This window comes from Oncorhynchus kisutch, linkage group LG16 (genome assembly GCF_002021735.2).
Source record: "Oncorhynchus kisutch isolate 150728-3 linkage group LG16, Okis_V2, whole genome shotgun sequence".
Lineage (NCBI taxonomy): Eukaryota > Metazoa > Chordata > Actinopteri > Salmoniformes > Salmonidae > Oncorhynchus > Oncorhynchus kisutch.
The window spans coordinates 8772594-8792593 of NC_034189.2; the positions used below are offsets into that span (position 1 = coordinate 8772594).

The following is a 20000-nucleotide window of genomic DNA, read 5'->3' on the forward strand; positions in this document are numbered from 1 at the left end:
CCATCCCTCTCTCTACTCCATCCCTCTCTCATCCCTCTCTCTACCTCCATCCCTCTCTCATCCCTCTCTCTACCTCCCTCCCTCTCTCATCCCCTCTCCACCTCCATCCCTCTCACCCTCCCCCTCTCCACCTCCATCCCTCTCTCCACCTCCATCCCTCTCTCATCCCTCTCTCTACCTCCATCCCTCTCTCATCCCTCTCTCCACCTCCATCTCTCTCTCATCCCTCTCTCCACCTCATCCCCTCTCCACCTCCATCCCCCTCTCATCCCTCTCTCCACCTCCATCCCTCTCTCCACCTCCATCCCTCTCTAATCCCTCTCTCCACCTCATCCCCTCTCCACCTCCATCCCCCTCTCATCCCTCTCTCCACCTCCATCCCCCTCTCATCCCTCTCTCCACCTCCATCCCTCTCTCATCCTCTCTCCACCTCCATTCCTCTCTCCACCTCATCCCTCTCTCCACCTCCATCCCTCTCTTCACCTCCACCCCTCTCTCATCCTCTCTCCACCTCCATCATCTCTCCACCTCCATCCCTCTCTCATCCTCTCTCCACCTCATCCCTCTCTCCACCTCATCCCTCTCTCCACCTCCATCCCTCTCTCCACCTCATCCCTCTCTCCACCTCCATCCCTCTCTCCACCTCCATTCCTCTCTCATCCTCTCTCCACCTCCATCCCTCTCTCATCCTCTCTCCACCTCCAACCCTCTCTCCATCTCCATCCCTCTCTCATCCCTCTCTCCACCTCCATCCCTCTCTCATCCCTCTCTCCACCTCCATCCCTCTCTCATCCTCTCTCCACCTCCATCCCTCTCTCATCCTCTCTCCACCTCCATCCCTCTCTCATCCCTCTCTCCACCTCCATCCCTCTCTCATCCTCTCTCCACCTCCATTCCTCTCTCCACCTCATCCCTCTCTCCACCTCCATCCCTCTCTCCACCTCCACCCCTCTCTCATCCTCTCTCCACCTCCATCCCTCTCTCATCCTCTCTCCACCTCCATCCTCTCTCCACCTCCATCCCTCTCTCATCCTCTCTCCACCTCCATCCCTCTCTCCACCTCATCCCTCTCTCCACCTCCATCCCTCTCTCCACCTCCATTCCTCTCTCATCCTCTCTCCACCTCCATCCCTCTCTCATCCTCTCTCCACCTCCATCCCTCTCTCATCCTCTCTCCACCTCCATCCCTCTCTCATCCTCTCTCCACCTCCATCCCTCTCTCCACCTCCATCCCTCTCTCCACCTCCATCCCTCTCTCATCCTCTCTCCACCTCCATTCCTCTCTCCACTCATCCCTCTCTCACTCCTCAATGCCCTCTCTCCACCTCCATCCCTCTCTCACCTCTCTCCACCTCCATCCCTCTCATCATCCCTGCTCCACCTCATCCCTCTCTCATCCCCTCTCCACCTCCATCCCTCTCTCATCCCCTCTCCACCTCCATCCCTCTCTCATCCCCTCTCCACCTCCATCCCTCTCTCCATCCCCTCTCCACCTCCATCCCTCTCTCCATCCCCTCTCCACCTCCATCCCTCTCTCATCCCTCTCTCCACCTCCATCCCTCTCTCATCCCTCTCTCCACCTCCATCCCTCTCTCATCCCTCTCTCCCACCTCCATCCCTCTCCATCTCTCTCCACCCTCCATCCTCTCTCTTCCTCTCTCAACTCCATCCCTCTCTCCACCTCATCCCTCTCTCCACCTCATCCCTCTCTCCACCTCCATCCCTCTCTCATCCTCTCTCCACCTCCATCCCTCTCTCATCCCCTCTCCACCTCCACCCCTCTCTCATCCCCTCTCCACCTCCATCCCTCTCTCATCCCCTCTCCACCTCCATCCCTCTCTCATCCCCTCTCCACCTCCATCCCTCTCTCATCCCCTCCACTCCATCCCTCTCATCCCTCTCTCATCCCTCCTCCCTCCTACATCCCCCACCTCCATCCCTCTCTCATCCCCTCTCCACCTCCATACATCTCTCCATCCCCTCTCCACCTCCATACATCTCTCATCCCCCTCTCCACCTCCATCCCCCTCTCCACCTCCATCCCCTCTTCCCACCCTCTCTCCACCCTCTCTCCATCCTCCTCTCCACCCTCTCTCCACCCTCTCTCCACCTCCTCTCCACCCTCTCTCATCCTCTCTCCATCCTCTCTCCACCCTCTCTCATCCTCCTCTCCACCCTCTCTCCATCCTCCTCTCCACCCTCTCTCCATCCTCCTCTCCAACCCTCTCTCCATCCTCTCCACCCTCTCTCCACCCTCTCCATCCTCCTCTCCATCCTCTCTCCACCCTCTCTCCATCCTCTCTCCATCCTCTCTGCACCCTCTCTCCACCCTCTCTCCATCCTCCTCTCCACCCTCTCTCCATCCTCCTCTCCACCCTCTCTCCACCCTCTCTCCATCCTCTCCACCCTCTCTCCACCCTCTCCATCCTCCTCTCCATCCTCTCTCCACCCTCTCTCCATCCTCTCTCCATCCTCTCCACCCTCTCTCCACCCTCTCTCCATCCTCCTCTCCACCCTCTCTCCATCCTCTCTCCACCCTCTCTCCACCCTCTCTCCACCCTCTCTCCAGGCAGAGGGCATTAAGCCAGACGACTTTACTTGTGATATGTTCCAGAGCTTTCTCCACAGTCTCTGTCTCCGACCTGAGATAGAGCGCATCTTCGTAGAGCTGTGAGACACACATGCACACACAATCACACAATCACACACACACACAGTTACTCGCTGTATACATCCTTTCTCATACAGTGTTAGACACATTATTACATCAAACAACGCAACAGACCATAACAACCTAATCTCTCTCTCTAACCAACTCTATGCCTGCTCTACCAACCTAATCTCTCTCTCTAACCAACTCTATGCCTGCTTTACCAACCTAATCTCTCTCTCTCTAACCAACTCTATGCCTGCTCTACCAACCTAATCTCTCTCTCTCTAAACCAACTTCTAATGCCTGCTCTACTAACCTAATCTCTCTCTCTAACCAACTCTATGCCTGCCTCTACAACCTAATCTCTCTCTAACCAACTCTATGCCTGCTCTACCAACCTAATCTCTCTCTAACCAACTTCTATGCCTGCTCTACCAACCTAATCTCTCTCTCTCTCTAACCAACTCTATGCCTGCTCTACCAACCTAATCTCTCTCTCTCTCTAACCAACTCTATGCCTGCTCTACCAACCTAATCTCTCTCTAACCAACTCTATGCCTGCTCTACCAACCTAATCTCTCTCTCTAACCACTCTATGCCTGCTCTACCAACCTAATCTCTCTCTAACCAACTCTATGCCTGCTCTACCAACCTAATCTCTCTCTAACCAACTCTATGCCTGCTCTACCAACCTTAATCTCTCTCTAACCAACTCTATCCTGCTCTACCAACCTAATCGCCTCTCTCTAACCAAACTCTATGCCTGCTCTACCAACCTAATCTCTCTCTAACCAACTCTATGCCTGCTCTACCAACCTAATCTCTCTCTAACCAACTCTATTCCTGCTCTACCAACCTAATCGCTCTCTCTAACCAACTCTATGCCTGCTCTACCAACCTAATCTCTCTCTAACCAACTCTATGCCTGCTCTACCAACCTAATCTCTCTCTAACCAACTCTATGCCTGCTCTACCAACCTAATCTCTCTCTAACCAACTCTATGCCTGCTCTACCAACCTAATCTCTCTCTAACCCAACTCTATGCCTGCTCTACCAACCTAATCTCTCTCTCTAACCAACTCTATGCCTGCTCTACCAACCTAATCTCTCCTCTAACCAACTCTATGCCTGCTCTACCAACCTAATCTCTCTCTCTAAACCAACTCTATGCCTGACTTTAACCTAATCTCTCTCTCTAACCAACTCTATGCCTGCTCTAACCAACCTAATCTCTCTCTCTAACCAAAATCTATGCCTGCTCTACCAAACCTAATCTCTCTCTAACCAACTCTATGCCTGCTCTACAACCCTAATCTCTCTCTAACCAACCTCTATGCCTGCTCTATACCAACCTAATCTCTCTCTAACCAACTCTATGGCCTGCTCTACCAACCTAATCTCTCTCTAACCAACTCTATGCACTGCTCTACCAACCTAATCTCTCTCTAACCAACTCTATGCCTGCTCTACCAACCTAATCTCTCTCTCTAACCAACTCTATGCCTGCTCTACCAACCTAATCTCTCTCTAACCAACTCTATGCCTTCTCTACCAACCTAATCTCTCTCCTCTAACCAACTCTATGCCTGCTTACCAACCTAATCTCTCTCTCTAACACAACTCTATGCCTGCTCTACCAAACCTAATCTCTCTCTAACCAACTCTATGCCTGCTCTACCAACCTAATCTCTCTCTCTAACCAACTCTATGCCTGATCTACCAACCTAATCTCTCTCTAACCAACTCTATGCCTGCTCTACCAACCTAATCTCTCTCTAACCAACTCTATGCCTGCTCTACCAACCTAATCTCTCTCTCTCTAACCAACTCTATGCCTGCTCTACCACCAACTAATCTCTCTCTAACCAACTCTATGCCTGCTCTACCAACCTAATCTCTCTCTTCTAACCAACTCTATGCCTGCTCTACCAACCTAATCTCTCTCTCTAACCAACTCTATGCCTGCTCTACCAACCTAATCTCTCTCTCTAACCAACTCTATGCCTGCTTCTACCAACCTAATCTCTCTCTCTAACCAACTCTATGCCTGCTCTACCAACCTAATCTCTCTCTCTAACCAACTCTATGCCTGCTCCATCTCTCCCTATGCCCCCTCCCTCCCAGTGGTTCTAAGGGGAAGCCCTTCCTCTCCCTGGATCAGTTGACAGACTTATAAACCGTCGTCAGAGAGACTCTCGTCTCAACGAGGTGCTGTATCCTCCGCTGAAGAGAGAGCAGATCAGACAACTGATGGAGAAATACCAGAGCAATGCCAGCCAGCTGGAGAGAGGTGAGGGGGGAGTAATGCCAGCCAGCTGGAGAGAGAGATGAGGGGGGAAGTAATGGCCAGCCAGCTGGAGAGAGAGATGAGGGGGGAATAATGCCAGCCAGCTGGAGAGAGAGGTGAGGGGTGGAGTAATGCCAGCCAGCTGGAGGGAGAGGTGAGCGGGGAGTAATGCCAGCCAGCTGGAGAGAGAGGTGAGGGGGGGAGTAATGCCAGCCAGCTGGAGAGAGAGGTGAGGGGGGAGTAATGCCAGCCAGCTGAAGAGAGAGGTGAGGGGGGAGTTAATGCCAGCCAGCTGGAGAGAGAGGGGGGGAGTAATGCCAGCCAGCTGGAGAGAGAGGGGGGGGAGTAATGCCAGCCAGCTGGAGAGAGAGGTGAGGGGGGAGTAATGCCAGCCAGCTGGAGAGAGATGAGGAGGGAGGTAATGCAGCCAGCTGGAGAGGGGGGGGCGAGCAATGCCAGCCAGCTGGAGAGGGGGAGAGTAATGCCAGACAGCTGGAAAGGGGGGGGGGGAAGTAATGCCAGCCAGCTGGAGAGGGAGGGGGGGGGAGCAATGCAACCAGCTGGAGAGGGAGGGGAGGGGGTAATGCCAGCCAGCTGGAGAGGGAGGGGGACTGGTAATGCCAGCCAGCTGGAGGGGGAGGGGTAATGCCAGCCAGCTGGAGAGGGAGGTGAGGGGGTAATGCCAGCCAGCTGGAGAGGGAGGTGAGGGGGTAATGCCAGCCAGCTGGAGAGGGAGGGGTAATGCCAGCCAGCTGGAGAGGGAGGGGGACTGGTAATGCCAGCCAGCTGGAGGGGAGGGGTAATGCCAGCCAGCTGGAGAGGGAGGTGAGGGGGTAATGCCAGCCAGCTGGAGAGGGAGGGGTAATGCCAGCCAGCTGGAGAGGGAGGGGTAATGCCAGCCAGCTGGAAGGGGGGGGGCGAGCAATGCCAGCCAGCTGGAGAGGGGGAGAGTAATGCCAGACAGCTGGAAAGGGGGGGGGGGGGGGGAAGTAATGCCAGCCAGCTGGAGAGGGAGGGGGGGAGCAATGCCAACCAGCTGGAGAGGGAGGGGAGGGGGTAATGCCAGCCAGCTGGAGAGGGAGGGGGAATGGTAATGCCAGCCAGCTGGAGGGGGAGGGGTATGCCAGCCAGCTGGAGAGGGAGGTGAGGGGGTAATGCCAGCCAGCTGGAGAGGGAGGGGAGGGGGTAATGCCAGCCAGCTGGAGAGGGAGGGGAGGGGGTAATGCCAGCCAGCTGGAGAGGGAGGGGTAATGCCAGCCAGCTGGAGAGGGAGGGGAGGGGGTAATGCCAGCCAGCTGGAGAGGGAGGGGGAGGGGTAATGCCAGCCAGCTGGAGAGGGAGGGGAGGGGGTAATGCCAGCCAGCTGGAGAGGGAGGGGGGGGACAGTGCCAGCCAACTGGAGAGGGAGCGGGGGGGGGGGGGGGGGGGGTGTAATGCCAGCCAGCTGGAGAGAGGGGGGGGGGGGTAATGCCAGTCAGCTGGAGAGAGGGGGGTAATGCCAGCCAGCTGGAGAGAGGGGGGGGACAGTGCCAGCCAGCTGGGGGGGGGGGGGGACAGTGCCATCCAGCTGGAGAGAGGGGGGGGGGGGGTAATGCCAGCCAGATGGAGAGGGAGGGGGAGGGGTTAATGCCAGCCAGCTGGAGAGGGAGGGGAGGGGGTAATGCCAGCCAGCTGGAGAGGGAGGGGAGGGGGTAATGTCAGCCAGCTGGAGAGGGAGGGGAGGGGGTAATGCCAGCCAGCTGGAGAGGGGGAGGGGTAATGCCAGCCAGCTGGAGAGGGAGGGGGGGGGACAGTGCCAGCCAACTGGAGAGGGAGCGGGGGGGGGGGGTAATGCCAGCCAGCTGGAGAGAGGGGGGGGGGTAATGCCAGTCAGCTGGAGAGAGGGGGGGTAATGCCAGCCAGCTGGAGAGAGGGGGGGTAATGCCAGCCAGCTGGAGAGAGGGGTATAATGCCAGCCAGTTGGAGAGAGGGGGGTGGTTAATGCCAGCCAGCTGGAGAGAGGGGGGTAATGCCAGCCAGCTGGAGAGAGGGGGGTATAATGCCAGTCAGCTGGAGAGAGGGGGGTATAATGCCAGCCAGCTGGAGAGAGGGGGGTAATGCCAGCCAGTTGGAGAGAGGGGGGGGTAGTGCCAGCAGCTGGAGAGAAAGGGGGGTGGTTAATGCCAGCCAGCTGGAGAGAGGGGGGTAATGCCAGCCAGCTGGAGAGAAAGGGGGGTGGTTAATGCCAGCCAGCTGGAGAAAGGGGGGTATAATGCCAGCCAGCTGGAGAGAGGGGGGAAATAGGGTGGGTTCATGATGATATACAGTGGGGAGAACAAGTATTTGATACACTGCTGATTTTGCAGGTTTTCCTACTTTCAAAGCATGTAGAGGTCTGTAATTTTTTATCATAGGTACACATCAACTGTGAGAGACAGAATCTAAAACAAACATCCAGAAATCACATTGTATTATTTTTAAGTAATTAATTAGTATTTTATTGCAAGCAGCTTGGTGAGAAGGCAACAACTGTTGGCGAAATTATTAGAAAATGGAAGAAGTTCAAGATGACGGTCAATCACCCTCCATGCAAGATCTCACCTCGTGGGGCATCAATGATCATGAGGAAGGTGAGGGATCAGCCCAGAACTACACGGCAGGACCTGGTCAATGACCTGAAGAGAGCTGGGACCACAGTCTCAAAGAAAACCATTAGTAACACACTACGCCGTCATGGATTAAAATCCTGCAGCGCATGCAAGGTCCCCCTGCTCAAGCCAGCGCATGTCCAGGCCCGTCAACAACCTCCTTCCCTCAGTAAGAGCATTGAAGATGGGTCGTGGATGGGACTTCCAGCATGACAACGACCCGAAACACACAGCCAGGGCAACTAAGGAGTGGCTCCGTAAGAAGCATCTTAAGGTCCTGGAGTGGCCTAGCCAGTCTCCAGACCTGAACCCAATAGAAAATCTTAGGAGGGAGCTGAAAGTCCGTATTGCCCAGCGACAGCCCCGAAACCTGAAGGATCTGGAGAAGGTCTGTATGGAGGAGTGGGCCAAAATCCCTGCTGCAGTGTGTGCAAACCTGGTCAAGAACTACAGGAAACGTATGATCTCTGTAATTGCAAACAAAGGTTTCTGTTCCAAATATTAAGTTCTGCTTTTCTGATGTATCAAATACTTATGTTATGTGATTTTCTGGATTTGTGTTTTAGATTCCATCTCTCACAGTTGAAGTGTACCTGTATGATAAAAATTACAGACCTCTACATGCTTTGTAAGTAGGGAAACCTGCAAAATCGGCAGTGTTTCAAATACTTGTTCTCCCCACTGTATATGACTTGATTATCTTGTTGGTGAGGTGCTATTGATTCTCTGGTTTTATGTCTGTTTGAGCCAAACACACATTTCCACTTTACATGAAAACGTTATTAGTTTCTAGTTGTTAGAGAGAAGATCAATCTCACTATCCTTTTATTTTTCTCCCTCTCTCCATCTCTCTTCCTCTCTCTTTCTCTCTCTCTTTCTTTCTCTCCCCATCTCCATCTCTCCTCCCTCTCCCCTCCATCTCTCTCCCTCCCTCTCCCTCCCTCCATCTCTCTCCCTCCCTCTCCCTCCATCTCTCTCCCTCCTCTCTCTCTCCCTCCATCTCTCTCCCTCCCTTCTCTCTCTCCCTCCCTTCTCTCTCTCCCTCCCTCCTCTCTCCAGATCAGATCAGTCTGATGGGGTTCAGCAGGTATCTAGGAGGAGAGGAGAATACCATGGTCCCTCCAGAGAGACTGGACATCATAGATGATATGAACCAGCCCCTGTCCCACTACTTTATCAACTCTTCCCACAACACCTACCTCACAGGTACATACACACAACACACTGTTAGACACACAACACACTGTTAGACACACAAACACACTGTTAGACACACAACACACTGTTAGACACACAACACACTATTAAACACACAACACGCTGTTAGACACACAACACACTGTTAGATACACAACACACTGTTAGACACACGACACACTATTAGACACACGACACACTATTAAACACACAACACACAACACACTGTTAGACACACAACACACTATTAGACACACAACACACTGTTAGACACACAACACACTATTAGACACACAACACACTGTTAGACACACAACACACTGTTAGACACACAACACACTATTAAACACACAACACACTGTTAGACACACAACACACTGTTAAACACACAACACACTTAAACACACAACACACTTAAACACACAACACACTATTAAACACACAACACACTGTTAGACACACAACACCTACCTCACAGGTTAATACTCACACATACACACATACTGTACACACAGAGCATCTGATTGGTGTAAAGGTGTCCCCTCCTCCTCCCCAGTTGGTCAGCTGACAGGTCTGTCGTCGGTGGAGATGTATCGCCAGGTGTTACTGACTGGCTGTCGCTGTATAGAGCTGGACTGCTGGAAGGGACGGCCGCAGGACGAGGAACCGTACATCACGCACGGCTTCACCATGACCACAGAGATACCCTTCAAGGTGTGTGTGTGTGTGTGTGTGTGTGTGTGTGTGTGTGTGTGTGTGTGTGTGTGTGCGTGTACTTCATCACACACAGCTTCACCATGACCACATAGATACCCTTCAAGGTGTGTGTGTGTGTGTACTTCATCACACACAGCTTCACCATGACCACAGAGATACCCTTCAAGGTGTGTTTGTGTGTGTGTGTGTGTACTTCATCACACACAGCTTCACCATGACCACAGAGATACCCTTCAAGGTGTGTGTGTGTGTGTGTACTCCATCACACACAGCTTCACCATGACCACAGAGATACCCTTCAAGGTGTGTGTGTGTGTGTATGTGTGTGTACTTCATCACACACAGCTTCACCATGACCACTGACACAACCTTGAAGGTTTACCATAAGTCTGAAATGATTTCTATATAGTGCTGGTCCTCACATCATTGTACTACATTGTATATGATGTTCACCTGACTAATATATTCTCTCTCTCTGTCTCGCTCTCTCTGTCTCGCTCTCTCTCTGTCACGCTCTCTCTCTCTCGCTCTCTCTCTGTCTCGCTCTCTCTCTGTCTCGCTCTCTCTCTGTCTCGCTCTCTCTCTGTCTCGCTCTCTCTCTGTCTCGCTCTCTCTCTGTCTCGCTCTCTCTCTGTCTCTCTCTCTCTGTGTGTCTCTCTCTCTCTGTCTCTGTGTGTCTCTGTCTCTGTGTCCCTCTCTCTCTGTGTCTCTCTGTCTCTGTGTGTCTATGTCTCTCTGTCTCTGTCTCTGTGTCTCTGTCTCTGTGTCTCTCTCTCTCTGTGTCTCTCTCTTTCTCTGTCTCTCTATCTGTCTCTCTCTCTCTCTCTCTCTCTCTGTCTCTCTCTGTGTGTGAAGGAGGTGATTGAAGCGATAGCAGAAAGTGCGTTCAAGGCCTCTCCCTATCCCCTCATCCTCTCCTTCGAAAACCATGTTGACTCGTGAGTGAAGCATTCTGGGTAGTGAGAAGGGAAATCCTGAGAACCTTCAATTCAATGGGCTTTATCTGAAACATATATGTTGCCAAAGCAAATGAAATAGACATAAATAATAATAATAATAAACAAGGGAAACATTAGTAAACACCACAGCCACAAAGGTTTTCAAATGTTAAATTATGTTCTGTCTCTCGCAGGGCGAAGCAGCAGGCCAAGATGGCGGAGTATTGTCAAAGTATCTTTGGAGACGCCCTTCTCATCGACCCTCTGGAGAAATACCCGGTGAGTCTGGGGTCAGGGGTGATAGGTCAGGAAGGTTGAGTGTCTGTCACGGATTAGTTAGGAACTCCCCTCAGCAGGCCAGCTATTATTTGGACATTCAATTGAAAAGAAACAACCAATTTAGCAGAGAGAAACACGGCCCTGGCTTAGCGGGAGGTAAACCGTGGGTTGGGGCTACTTTAGGACAGTGGAGGCTGGTGAGGGGAGGACGACACATTAATAATGTCTGGAACAGAGGGAATGGAATGAAACACCTGGAAACAGAACGTTTGCTGTATTTGACACCATTCCATGCATTCTGCTCCAGCCATTACCACGAGCCCGTCCTCCCCAAGTAAGAGGCCACCAACCTCCTGTGAATTAGGAACACTACTGATCCCAGCTCAGCCCTTACACTAGCCCCCCTAATGTATTGTATTATATGTTCTCTAACAGCTGATCCCAGCTCAGCCCTTACACTAGCCCTGCTAATGTTATTGTATTATGTGTTCTCTAACAGCTGATCCCAGCTCAGCCCTTACACTAGCCATGTTAATGTATTGTATTATGTGTTCTCTAACAGCTGATCCCAGCTCAGCCCTTACACTAGCCCCCCTAATGTATTGTATTATATGTTCTCTAACAGCTGATCCCAGCTCAGCCCTTACACTAGCCCTGTTAATGTATTGTATTATGTGTTCTCTAACAGCTGATCCCAGCACAGCCCTTACACTAGCCCTGTTAATGTATTGTATTATGTGTTCTCTAACAGCTGATCCCAGCACAGCCCTTACCGTCGCCCAGGAGCTGCTGGGTAAGATCTTGATCAAAAACAAGAAGAAGCACCACCACAGAGCGTCCACCAGGGGCAGTCTGAGGAGGAGGACCGGAGAGACGGACAGTCTGGGACAGGCTTCACCTCTTAACGGTATTCACTGTCTACACACACACACACACACACACACACACACACACACACACGTAAAGTAAGTATGGACACACACACACACACACAGACATTTAGAGTATAGTACACGCACACAGACACACACGTAAAGTAAGTATGGACACACACACACACACACACACACACACACACACACACACACACACACACACGTAAAGTAAGTATGGACACACACACACACACACACACACAGACATTTAGAGTATAGTACACACACACAGACACACACGTAAAGTAAGTATGGACACACACACACACACACAGACATTTAGAGTATAGTACACACACACACACACACACAGACACACACGTAAAGTAAGTATGGACACACACACACAGACATTTAGAGTATAGTACACACACACACACACACACGTAAAGTAAGTATGGACATACACACACACAGACATTTAGAGTATAGTACACACAAACCTACACACACTTCCAAATGTAGTATTATGTTGTGCCGTGTGACATTTCCTGTAGTGGTATACAGTACATGCATTTCCTGTAGTGGTATATAGTACATGCATTTCCTGTAGTGGTATATAGTACATGCATTTCCTGTAGTGCTGTATACAGTACATGCATTTCCTGTAGTGGTATATAGTACATGCATTTCCTGTAGTGGTGTATACAGTACATGCATTTCCTGTAGTGGTATATAGTACATGCATTTCCTGTAGTGGTGTATACAGTACATGCATTTCCTGTAGTGGTGTATAGTACATGCATTTCCCTGTAGTGGTGTATACAGTACATGCATTTCCTGTAGTGGTATATAGTACATGCATTTCCTGTAGTGGTGTATACAGTACATGCATTTCCTGTAGTGGTATATAGTACATGCATTTCCTGTAGTGGTGTATACAGTACATGCATTTCCTGTAGTGGTATATAGTACATGCATTTCCTGTAGTGGTGTATACAGTACATGCATTTCCTGTAGTGGTATATAGTACATGCATTTCCTGTAGTGGTGTATACAGTACATGCATTTCCTGTAGTGGTATACAGTACATGCATTTCCTGTAGTGGTATATAGTACATGCATTTCCTGTAGTGGTGTATACAGTACATGCATTTCCTGTAGTGGTATACAGTACATGCATTTCCTGTAGTGGTGTATACAGTACATGCATTTCCTGTAGTGGTATACAGTACATGCATTTCCTGTAGTGGTGTATACAGTACATGCATTTCCTGTAGTGGTTTTCAGTATATTTACAAGTATTTATTTATTTTCTGTTTGTTTAGACTGTCATTTCAGTGACAGTGATGGAGGCCAGCTGCTATCCAATGGGGAAGAGAGGCTGGCAGACAGGCTGGTTAAAGACGGAGATCCTCGCAAATCTATTGGTCAGTTCACTTCCTGAATGATCAAACATGCTGGGGGTGGGAGAGAGGGATGGAGAGAGAGAAGGATGGATGGACATGCACAGGTAACATGTTTACCTGTGTTCTGGTAGGAGGGGAGGGAGAAAGTGATGAGGAGGAGGAAGAGGAACCAGTGGCTGAACTGAAGAAACCGAACTCTGATGAGGTGAGTCCCTCTACTAATTGATTGAATGTCACTTATTGTTCCCTGAAGTGTGTTCTATTTACTTGGGTCGTCCCAGTGAGCAAATGAACACGCAATGGTTCTATGTATCTTTTTTATTGACCTCTCTCTCTGTCTCTCGGTCTCTCTGTCTCTCGGTCTCTCTGTCTCTCTGTCTTGGTCTCTCTGTCTCTCTCTGTCTCGGTCTGTCTCTCTCTGTCTTGGTCTCTCTGTCTCTCTCTGTCTCGGTCTCTCTGTCTCTCTCTGTCTCGGTCTGTCTCTCTCGGTCTCTCTGTCTCTCTCTGTCTCTGTCTCGGCCTCTGTCTCGGTCTCTCTGTCTCGGTCTCTCTGTCTCGGTCTCTCTGTCTCGGTCTCTCTGTCTCGGTCTCGGTCTCTCTGTCTCGGTCTCGGTCTCTCTGTCTCGGTCTCTCTCTGTCTCGGTCTCTCTCTGTCTCGGTCTCTCTCTGTCTCGGTCTCTCTCTGTCTCGATCTCTCTGTCTCGATCTCTCTGTCTCTCTGTCTCGGTCTCTCGGTCTCTCTGTCTTGGTCTCTCTGTCTCGGTCTCTCTGTCTCGGTCTCTCTGTCTCTCTTTGTCTCTCGGTCTATCTTTGTCTCTTTGTCTCTCGCTCTCTCGCTCTCTCTGTCTCTCGGTCTCTCGGTCTCTCTGTCTCTCGGTCTCTCTGTCTTGGTCTCTCTGTCTCGGTCTCTCTGTCTCGGTCTCTCTGTCTCTCTTTGTCTCTCTGTCTCTCTTTGTCTCTCGGTCTCTCTTTGTCTCTGTCTCTCGCTCTCTCGGTCTCTCTGTCTCTCGGTCTCTCTGTCTCTCGGTCTCTCTTTCTCGGTCTCTCTGTGTCGGTCTCTCTGTGTCGGTCTCTCTGTGTCGGTCTCTCTGTCTCTCGGTCTCTCTGTCTCTCGGTCTCTCTTTCTCAGTCTCTCTGTCTCGGTCTCTCTCTCGGTCTCTCTGTGTCGGTCTCTCTGTCTCGGTGTCTCTCTGTCTCGGTGTCTCTCTGTCTCGGTGTCTCTCGGTCTCTCTGTCTCTCGGTCTCTCTGTCTCGGTCTCTTTGTCTCTCGGTCTCTCTTTGTCTCTCGCTCTCTCGGTCTCTCTGTCTCTCGGTCTCTCTGTCTCTCGGTCTCTCTGTGTCGGTCTCTCTGTGTCGGTCTCTCTGTCTCTCAGTCTCTCTTTGTCTCTCGCTCTCTCGGTCTCTCTGTCTCTCGGTCTCTCTGTCTCTCGGTCTCTCTGTCTCTCGGTCTCTCTGTCTCTCGGTCTCTCTGTCTCTCTGTCTCTTGGTCTCTCTGTCTCTCGGTCTCTCTGTCTCGGTCTCTCTGTCTCGGTCTCTTTGTCTCTCGGTCTCTCTTTGTCTCTCGGTCTCTCTGTCTCTCGGTCTCTCTGTCTCTCTGTCTCTCGGTCTCTCTTTCTCGGTCTCTCTGTCTCGGTCTCTCTGTGTCGGTCTCTCTGTCTCGGTCTCTCTGTGTCGGTCTCTCGGTCTCTCTGTCTCGGTCTCTCTGTCTCGGTCTCTCTGTCTCGGTCTCTCTGTCTCGGTCTCTCTGTCTCGGTCTCTGTCTCGGTCTCTGTCTCGGTCTCTCAGTCTCTCTGTCTCTCTGTCTCTGTCTCTCGGTCTCTCTCTGTCTCTCGCTCTCTCGGTCTCTCTTTGTCTCTCGCTCTCTCTGTCTCTCGGTCTCTTTGTCTCTCGCTCTCTCTGTCTCTCGGTCTATCTGTCTCGGTCTCTCGCTCTCTCGCTCTCTCTGTCTCAGTTCAGTTTCAATTCAAGGGGCTTTATTGGCATGGGGAACATATTTTTACATTGCCAAAGTAAGTGAAATCAACAAAAATATTATTAGTATTTTTTTTAAATTGATAAATTAAGTGTGCACTCAAAGGATAGGCATTTCAGCTTGTATATTATTAGCCATGTACCGTGTTTTACTAGTTGCCCTTTTGTCATGGCAACGGGCCACCCATCTGGCTGCTGTGACGGCACGCGGTGGTATTTCACCCAACAGATATGGGAGTATCAATGCTTGATTTGTTTAAACATCCTTTGTGGGCCTGTGATCTGTGGGAAATATGTGTCTCTAATGTGGTCATATATATGGCAGGAGGTTAGGAAGTGCAGCTCCGTTTTCACCTCTTGAGAGGCAGGTCTGCCTACGGCAGCCTCTCTCAATAGCAAGGCTATGCTCACAAGCATTTTATAAATGTTGGGTCACGGTGGGCAGGTATTGTGCCACTGTGTACTCTCTGCATTGAACATATTTTTGCAGAATTCTGCAGTCTCTCAAATGGGGGTGTTTATCCCATTTTGTGAATTCTTGGTTGGGGAGTGGCCCCAGACCTCACAACAATAGGATCTCACATCCTAATTAGTATCTGGAAGAGACTGGCATAATAAAAGGCAGCAGCAACATTATGTACAAAATACGTTTTTTTAAAATCAGTTAGTAACTAAATAGGATCAGGTAAAATGTCATCCGTCCTCAGAGGAGAGTATCGGGGGAACTAGAAGTGTCAGTGAGATGGTAAGGCGATGTAAGCCTCCAGGATAATTTAGCTGATTTACGTAGGGACCTGGGCAGTTTTTTCCAGGTTAAAGCAAAGGGAGCACTTGTAAGAGCCAGGTGCTCCATGCTCAAGGAGATGGATGCTCTCAGCTCCTTCTTCTTTGGTTTGGAAAGACAAAGGCTGTCTGATGGGCGGGTGACCTCTGTGGTGGGGGAGATGCGGGAGTGGACTGTGGAGTTGAATACTGATCAGGGATGGGCAGGATATGCAGGCACTGTCAAGACTGGCCAGGTTGGAGGTGGCTCCTGTCCCAAGTGTCATATAGAGAAAGGGTGCTGATAATCAACAACCTGGCGGGATCCTCCCTGTGGCATAAACTCCTCAACCGCCCCGCCGGTCGGCTCACAGGCTGGAGCATTTATTTCTGGTCACGGCAGTGATGTACATGTCCGTTCACGACGGAGGACAGGGTGGAACTGGAGAGTACGGTGACTGCTATACCACGACAGAGGACAGGGTGGAACTGGAGAGTACGGTGACTGCTATACCACGACGGAGGACGGGGTGGAACTGGAGAGTACGGTGACTGCTATATCACGACGGAGGACGGGGTGGAACTGGAGAGTACGGTGACTGCTATACCACGACAGAGGACAGGGTGGAACTGGAGAGTACGGTGACTGCTATACCACGACGGAGGACGGGGTGGAACTGGAGAGTACGGTGACTGCTATATCACGACGGAGGACGGGGTGGAACTGGAGAGTACGGTGACTGCTATATCACGACGGAGGACGGGGTGGAACTGGAGAGTACGGTGACTGCTATATCACGACGGAGGACGGGGTGGAACTGGAGAGTACGGTGACTGCTATATCACGACGGAGGACGAGGTGGAACTGGAGAGTACAGTGACTGCTATATCACGACGGAGGACGGGGTGGAACTGGAGAGTACAGTGACTGCTATATCACGACGGAGGACGGGGTGGAACTGGAGAGTACGGTGACTGCTATATCACGACGGAGGATGGGGTGGAACTGGAGAGTACGGTGACTGCTATATCACGACGGAGGACGGGGTGGAACTGGAGAGTACGGTGACTGCTATATCACGACGGAGGACGGGGTGGAACTGGAGAGTACGGTGACTGCTATATCACGACGGAGGACGGGGTGGAACTGGAGAATACGGTGACTGCTATACCACGACGGAGAACAGGGTGGAACTGGAGAGTACGGTGACTGCTATATCACGACGGAGGACGGGGTGGAACTGGAGAGTACGGTGACTGCTATATCACGACGGAGGACAGGGTGGAACTGGAGAGTACGGTGACTGCTATATCACGACGGAGGACGGGGTGGAACTGGAGAGTACGGTGACTGCTATATCACGACGGAGGACGAGGTGGAACTGGAGAGTACGGTGACTGCTATATCACGACGGAGGACGGGGTGGAACTGGAGAGTACGGTGACTGCTATATCACGACGGAGGACGGGGTGGAACTGGAGAGTACGGTGACTGCTATATCACGACGGAGGACGGGGTGGAACTGGAGAGTACGGTGACTGCTATATCACGACGGAGGACGGGGTGGAACTGGAGAGTACGGTGACTGCTATATCACGACGGAGGACGGGGTGGAACTGGAGAGTACGGTGACTGCTATATCACGACGGAGGACGGGGTGGAACTGGAGAGTAGGGTGACTGCTTTATCACGACGGAGGACGGGGTGGAACTGGAGAGTACGGTGACTGCTATATCACGACGGAGGACAGGGTGGAACTGGAGAGTACGGTGACTGCTATACCACGACGGAGAACAGGGTGGAACTGGAGAGTACGGTGACTGCTATATCACGACGGAGGACAGGGTGGAACTGGAGAGTACGGTGACTGCTATATCACGACGGAGGACAGGGTGGAACTGGAGAGTACGGTGACTGCTTTCAGACTAAAGGTGGAACAGAGACTGCTGATACTGATATCGGCTGGGGGGAACCAGCAAGCACACTGCTGAGGAGAGCTGGTGGATTAGGGTTGGACCGGCAGCTGTTCCTCATGAAGCTGGAGAGGCTGAGGAGAGCTGGTGGATTAGGGTTGGACCGGCAGCTGTTCCTCATGAAGCTGGAGAGGCTGAGGAGAGCTGGTGGATTAGGGTTGGACCGGCAGCTGTTCCTCATGAAGCTGGAGAGGCTGAGGAGAGCTGGTGGATTAGGGTTGGACCGGCAGCTGTTCCTCATGAAGCTGGAGAGGCTGAGGAGAGCTGGTGGATTAGGGTTGGACCGGCAGCTGTTCCTCATGAAGCTGGAGAGGCTGAGGAGAGCTGGTGGATTAGGGTTGGACCGGCAGCTGTTCCTCATGAAGCTGGAGAGGCTGAGGAGAGCTGGTGGATTAGGGTTGGACCGGCAGCTGTTCCTCATGAAGCTGGAGAGGCTGAGGAGAGCTGGTGGATTTAGGGTTGGACCGGCAGCTGTTCCTCATGAAGCTGGAGAGGCTGAGGAGAGCTGGTGGATTTAGGGTTGGACCGGCAGCTGTTCCTCATGAAGCTGGAGAGGCTGAGGAGAGCTGGTGGATTTAGGGTTGGACCGGCAGCTGTTCCTCATGAGCCTGGAGAGGCTGAGGAGAGCTGGTGGATTTAGGGTTGGACCGGCAGCTGTTCCTCATGAGCCTGGAGAGGCTGAGGAGAGCTGGTGGATTTAGGGTTGGACCGGCAGCTGTTCCTCATGAAGCTGGAGAGGCTGAGGAGAGCTGGTGGATTAGGGTTGGACCGGCAGCTGTTCCTCATGAGGCTGGAGAGGCTGAGTACTGCAGGTCTCTCAGATTTTTACTCTGCAGTGCTGAGGGCTTGTAAGGCCCACACGAGAAGGGGGGGTGGAGCCTGGGCTGTGGGTGTGGGAGGAGCCTATCTTCCACAGGCTGGAGGATTTCGATTTTAACACCCTGAGCCTGGGGGAGTTTGAGGGGGTGGGAGGTAAAGCCCTCTACAACCTCTGCATTAAGGTTCGGAACATTAGGAGCCTGGGGGAGTTTGAGGGGGTGGGAGGTAAAGCCCTCTACAACCTCTGCATTAAGGTTCGGAACATTAGGAGCCTGGGGGAGTTTGAGGGGGTGGGAGGTAAAGCCCTCTACAACCTCTGCATTAAGGTTCGGAACATTAGGAGCCTGGGGGAGTTTGAGGGGGTGGGAGGTAAAGCCCTCTACAACCTCTGCATTAAGGTTCGGAACATTAGGAGCCTGGGGGAGTTTGAGGGGGTGGGAGGTAAAGCCCTCTACAACCTCTGCATTAAGGTTCGGAACATTAGGAGCCTGGGGGATTTTGAGGGGGTGGGAGGTAAAGCCCTCTACAACCTCTGCATTAAGGTTCGGAACATTAGGAGCCTGGGGGAGTTTGAGGGGGTGTGAGGTAACGCCCTCTACAACCTCTGCATTAAGGTTCGGAATATTAGGAGCCTGGGGGAGTTTGAGGGGGTGGGAGGTAAAGCCCTCTACAACCTCTGCATTAAGGTTCGGAACATTAGGAGCCTGGGGGAGTTTGAGGGGGTGGGAGGTAAAGCCCTCTACAACCTCTGCATTAAGGTTCGGAACATTAGGAGCCTGGGGGAGTTTGAGGGGGTGGGAGGTAAAGCCCTCTACAACCTCTGCATTAAGGTTCGGAACATTAGGAGCCTGGGGGAGTTTGAGGGGGTGGGAGGTAAAGCCCTCTACAACCTCTGCATTAAGGTTCGGAACATTAGGAGCCTGGGGGAGTTTGAGGGGGTGGGAGGTAAAGCCCTCTACAACCTCTGCATTAAGGTTCGGAACATTAGGAGCCTGGGGGAGTTTGAGGGGGTGGGAGGTAAAGCCCTCTACAACCTCTGCATTAAGGTTCGGAACATTAGGAGCCTGGGGGAGTTTGAGGGGGTGGGAGGTAAAGCCCTCTACAACCCTCTACAACTCCTAACAGGAGTGATGGCACATCAGTGGCTGAGGGTATGTGGGTTTTAGATGGAGGGGACTCTACAAACCCCCATTACCAAAGAGGTCAGGGGACCTCCAGTGGAGGGTTCTTCATGGAGCCCTTGACAGTAACGGCTGGTTGGTACGGGTTGAACCGGGAGTCGGACAGGGGTGTCCTTTCTGTGTCATGAGTCAAACTGCATCGTGTGTTTTCTGTGTGCACCACGTTAATGCTGTTAATGTCTCTGTTGGAATGTCTGTGTGAGAGGTTGGGGGTGGTTTTTACTGTTGGGATGTTTATAATGGGATACAGGTATTCAAATAAGGAGAAGGCCAAATGTGTGTTGTTGAATTTTCTGTTTGCTCAGGCAAA

General features: G+C 51.9%; 1 protein-coding gene across 1 annotated transcript in view; it reads left to right on the forward strand.

Moving 5' to 3' along the window:
* The window catches only part of LOC109886387 (1-phosphatidylinositol 4,5-bisphosphate phosphodiesterase beta-3), a gene marked incomplete in the record, with an annotated part of 118388 nt that overhangs the window by 70904 nt on the left and 27484 nt on the right, over positions 1-20000 (forward strand). Inside the window, 11 exon segments of the mRNA XM_031793069.1 lie at positions 2570-2670; positions 4779-4822; positions 4825-4944; positions 8628-8774; positions 9322-9479; positions 10338-10420; positions 10615-10699; positions 11451-11478; positions 11481-11606; positions 12903-13004; positions 13115-13188. Coding sequence (XP_031648929.1) covers positions 2570-2670; positions 4779-4822; positions 4825-4944; positions 8628-8774; positions 9322-9479; positions 10338-10420; positions 10615-10699; positions 11451-11478; positions 11481-11606; positions 12903-13004; positions 13115-13188 — 1068 coding nt within the window.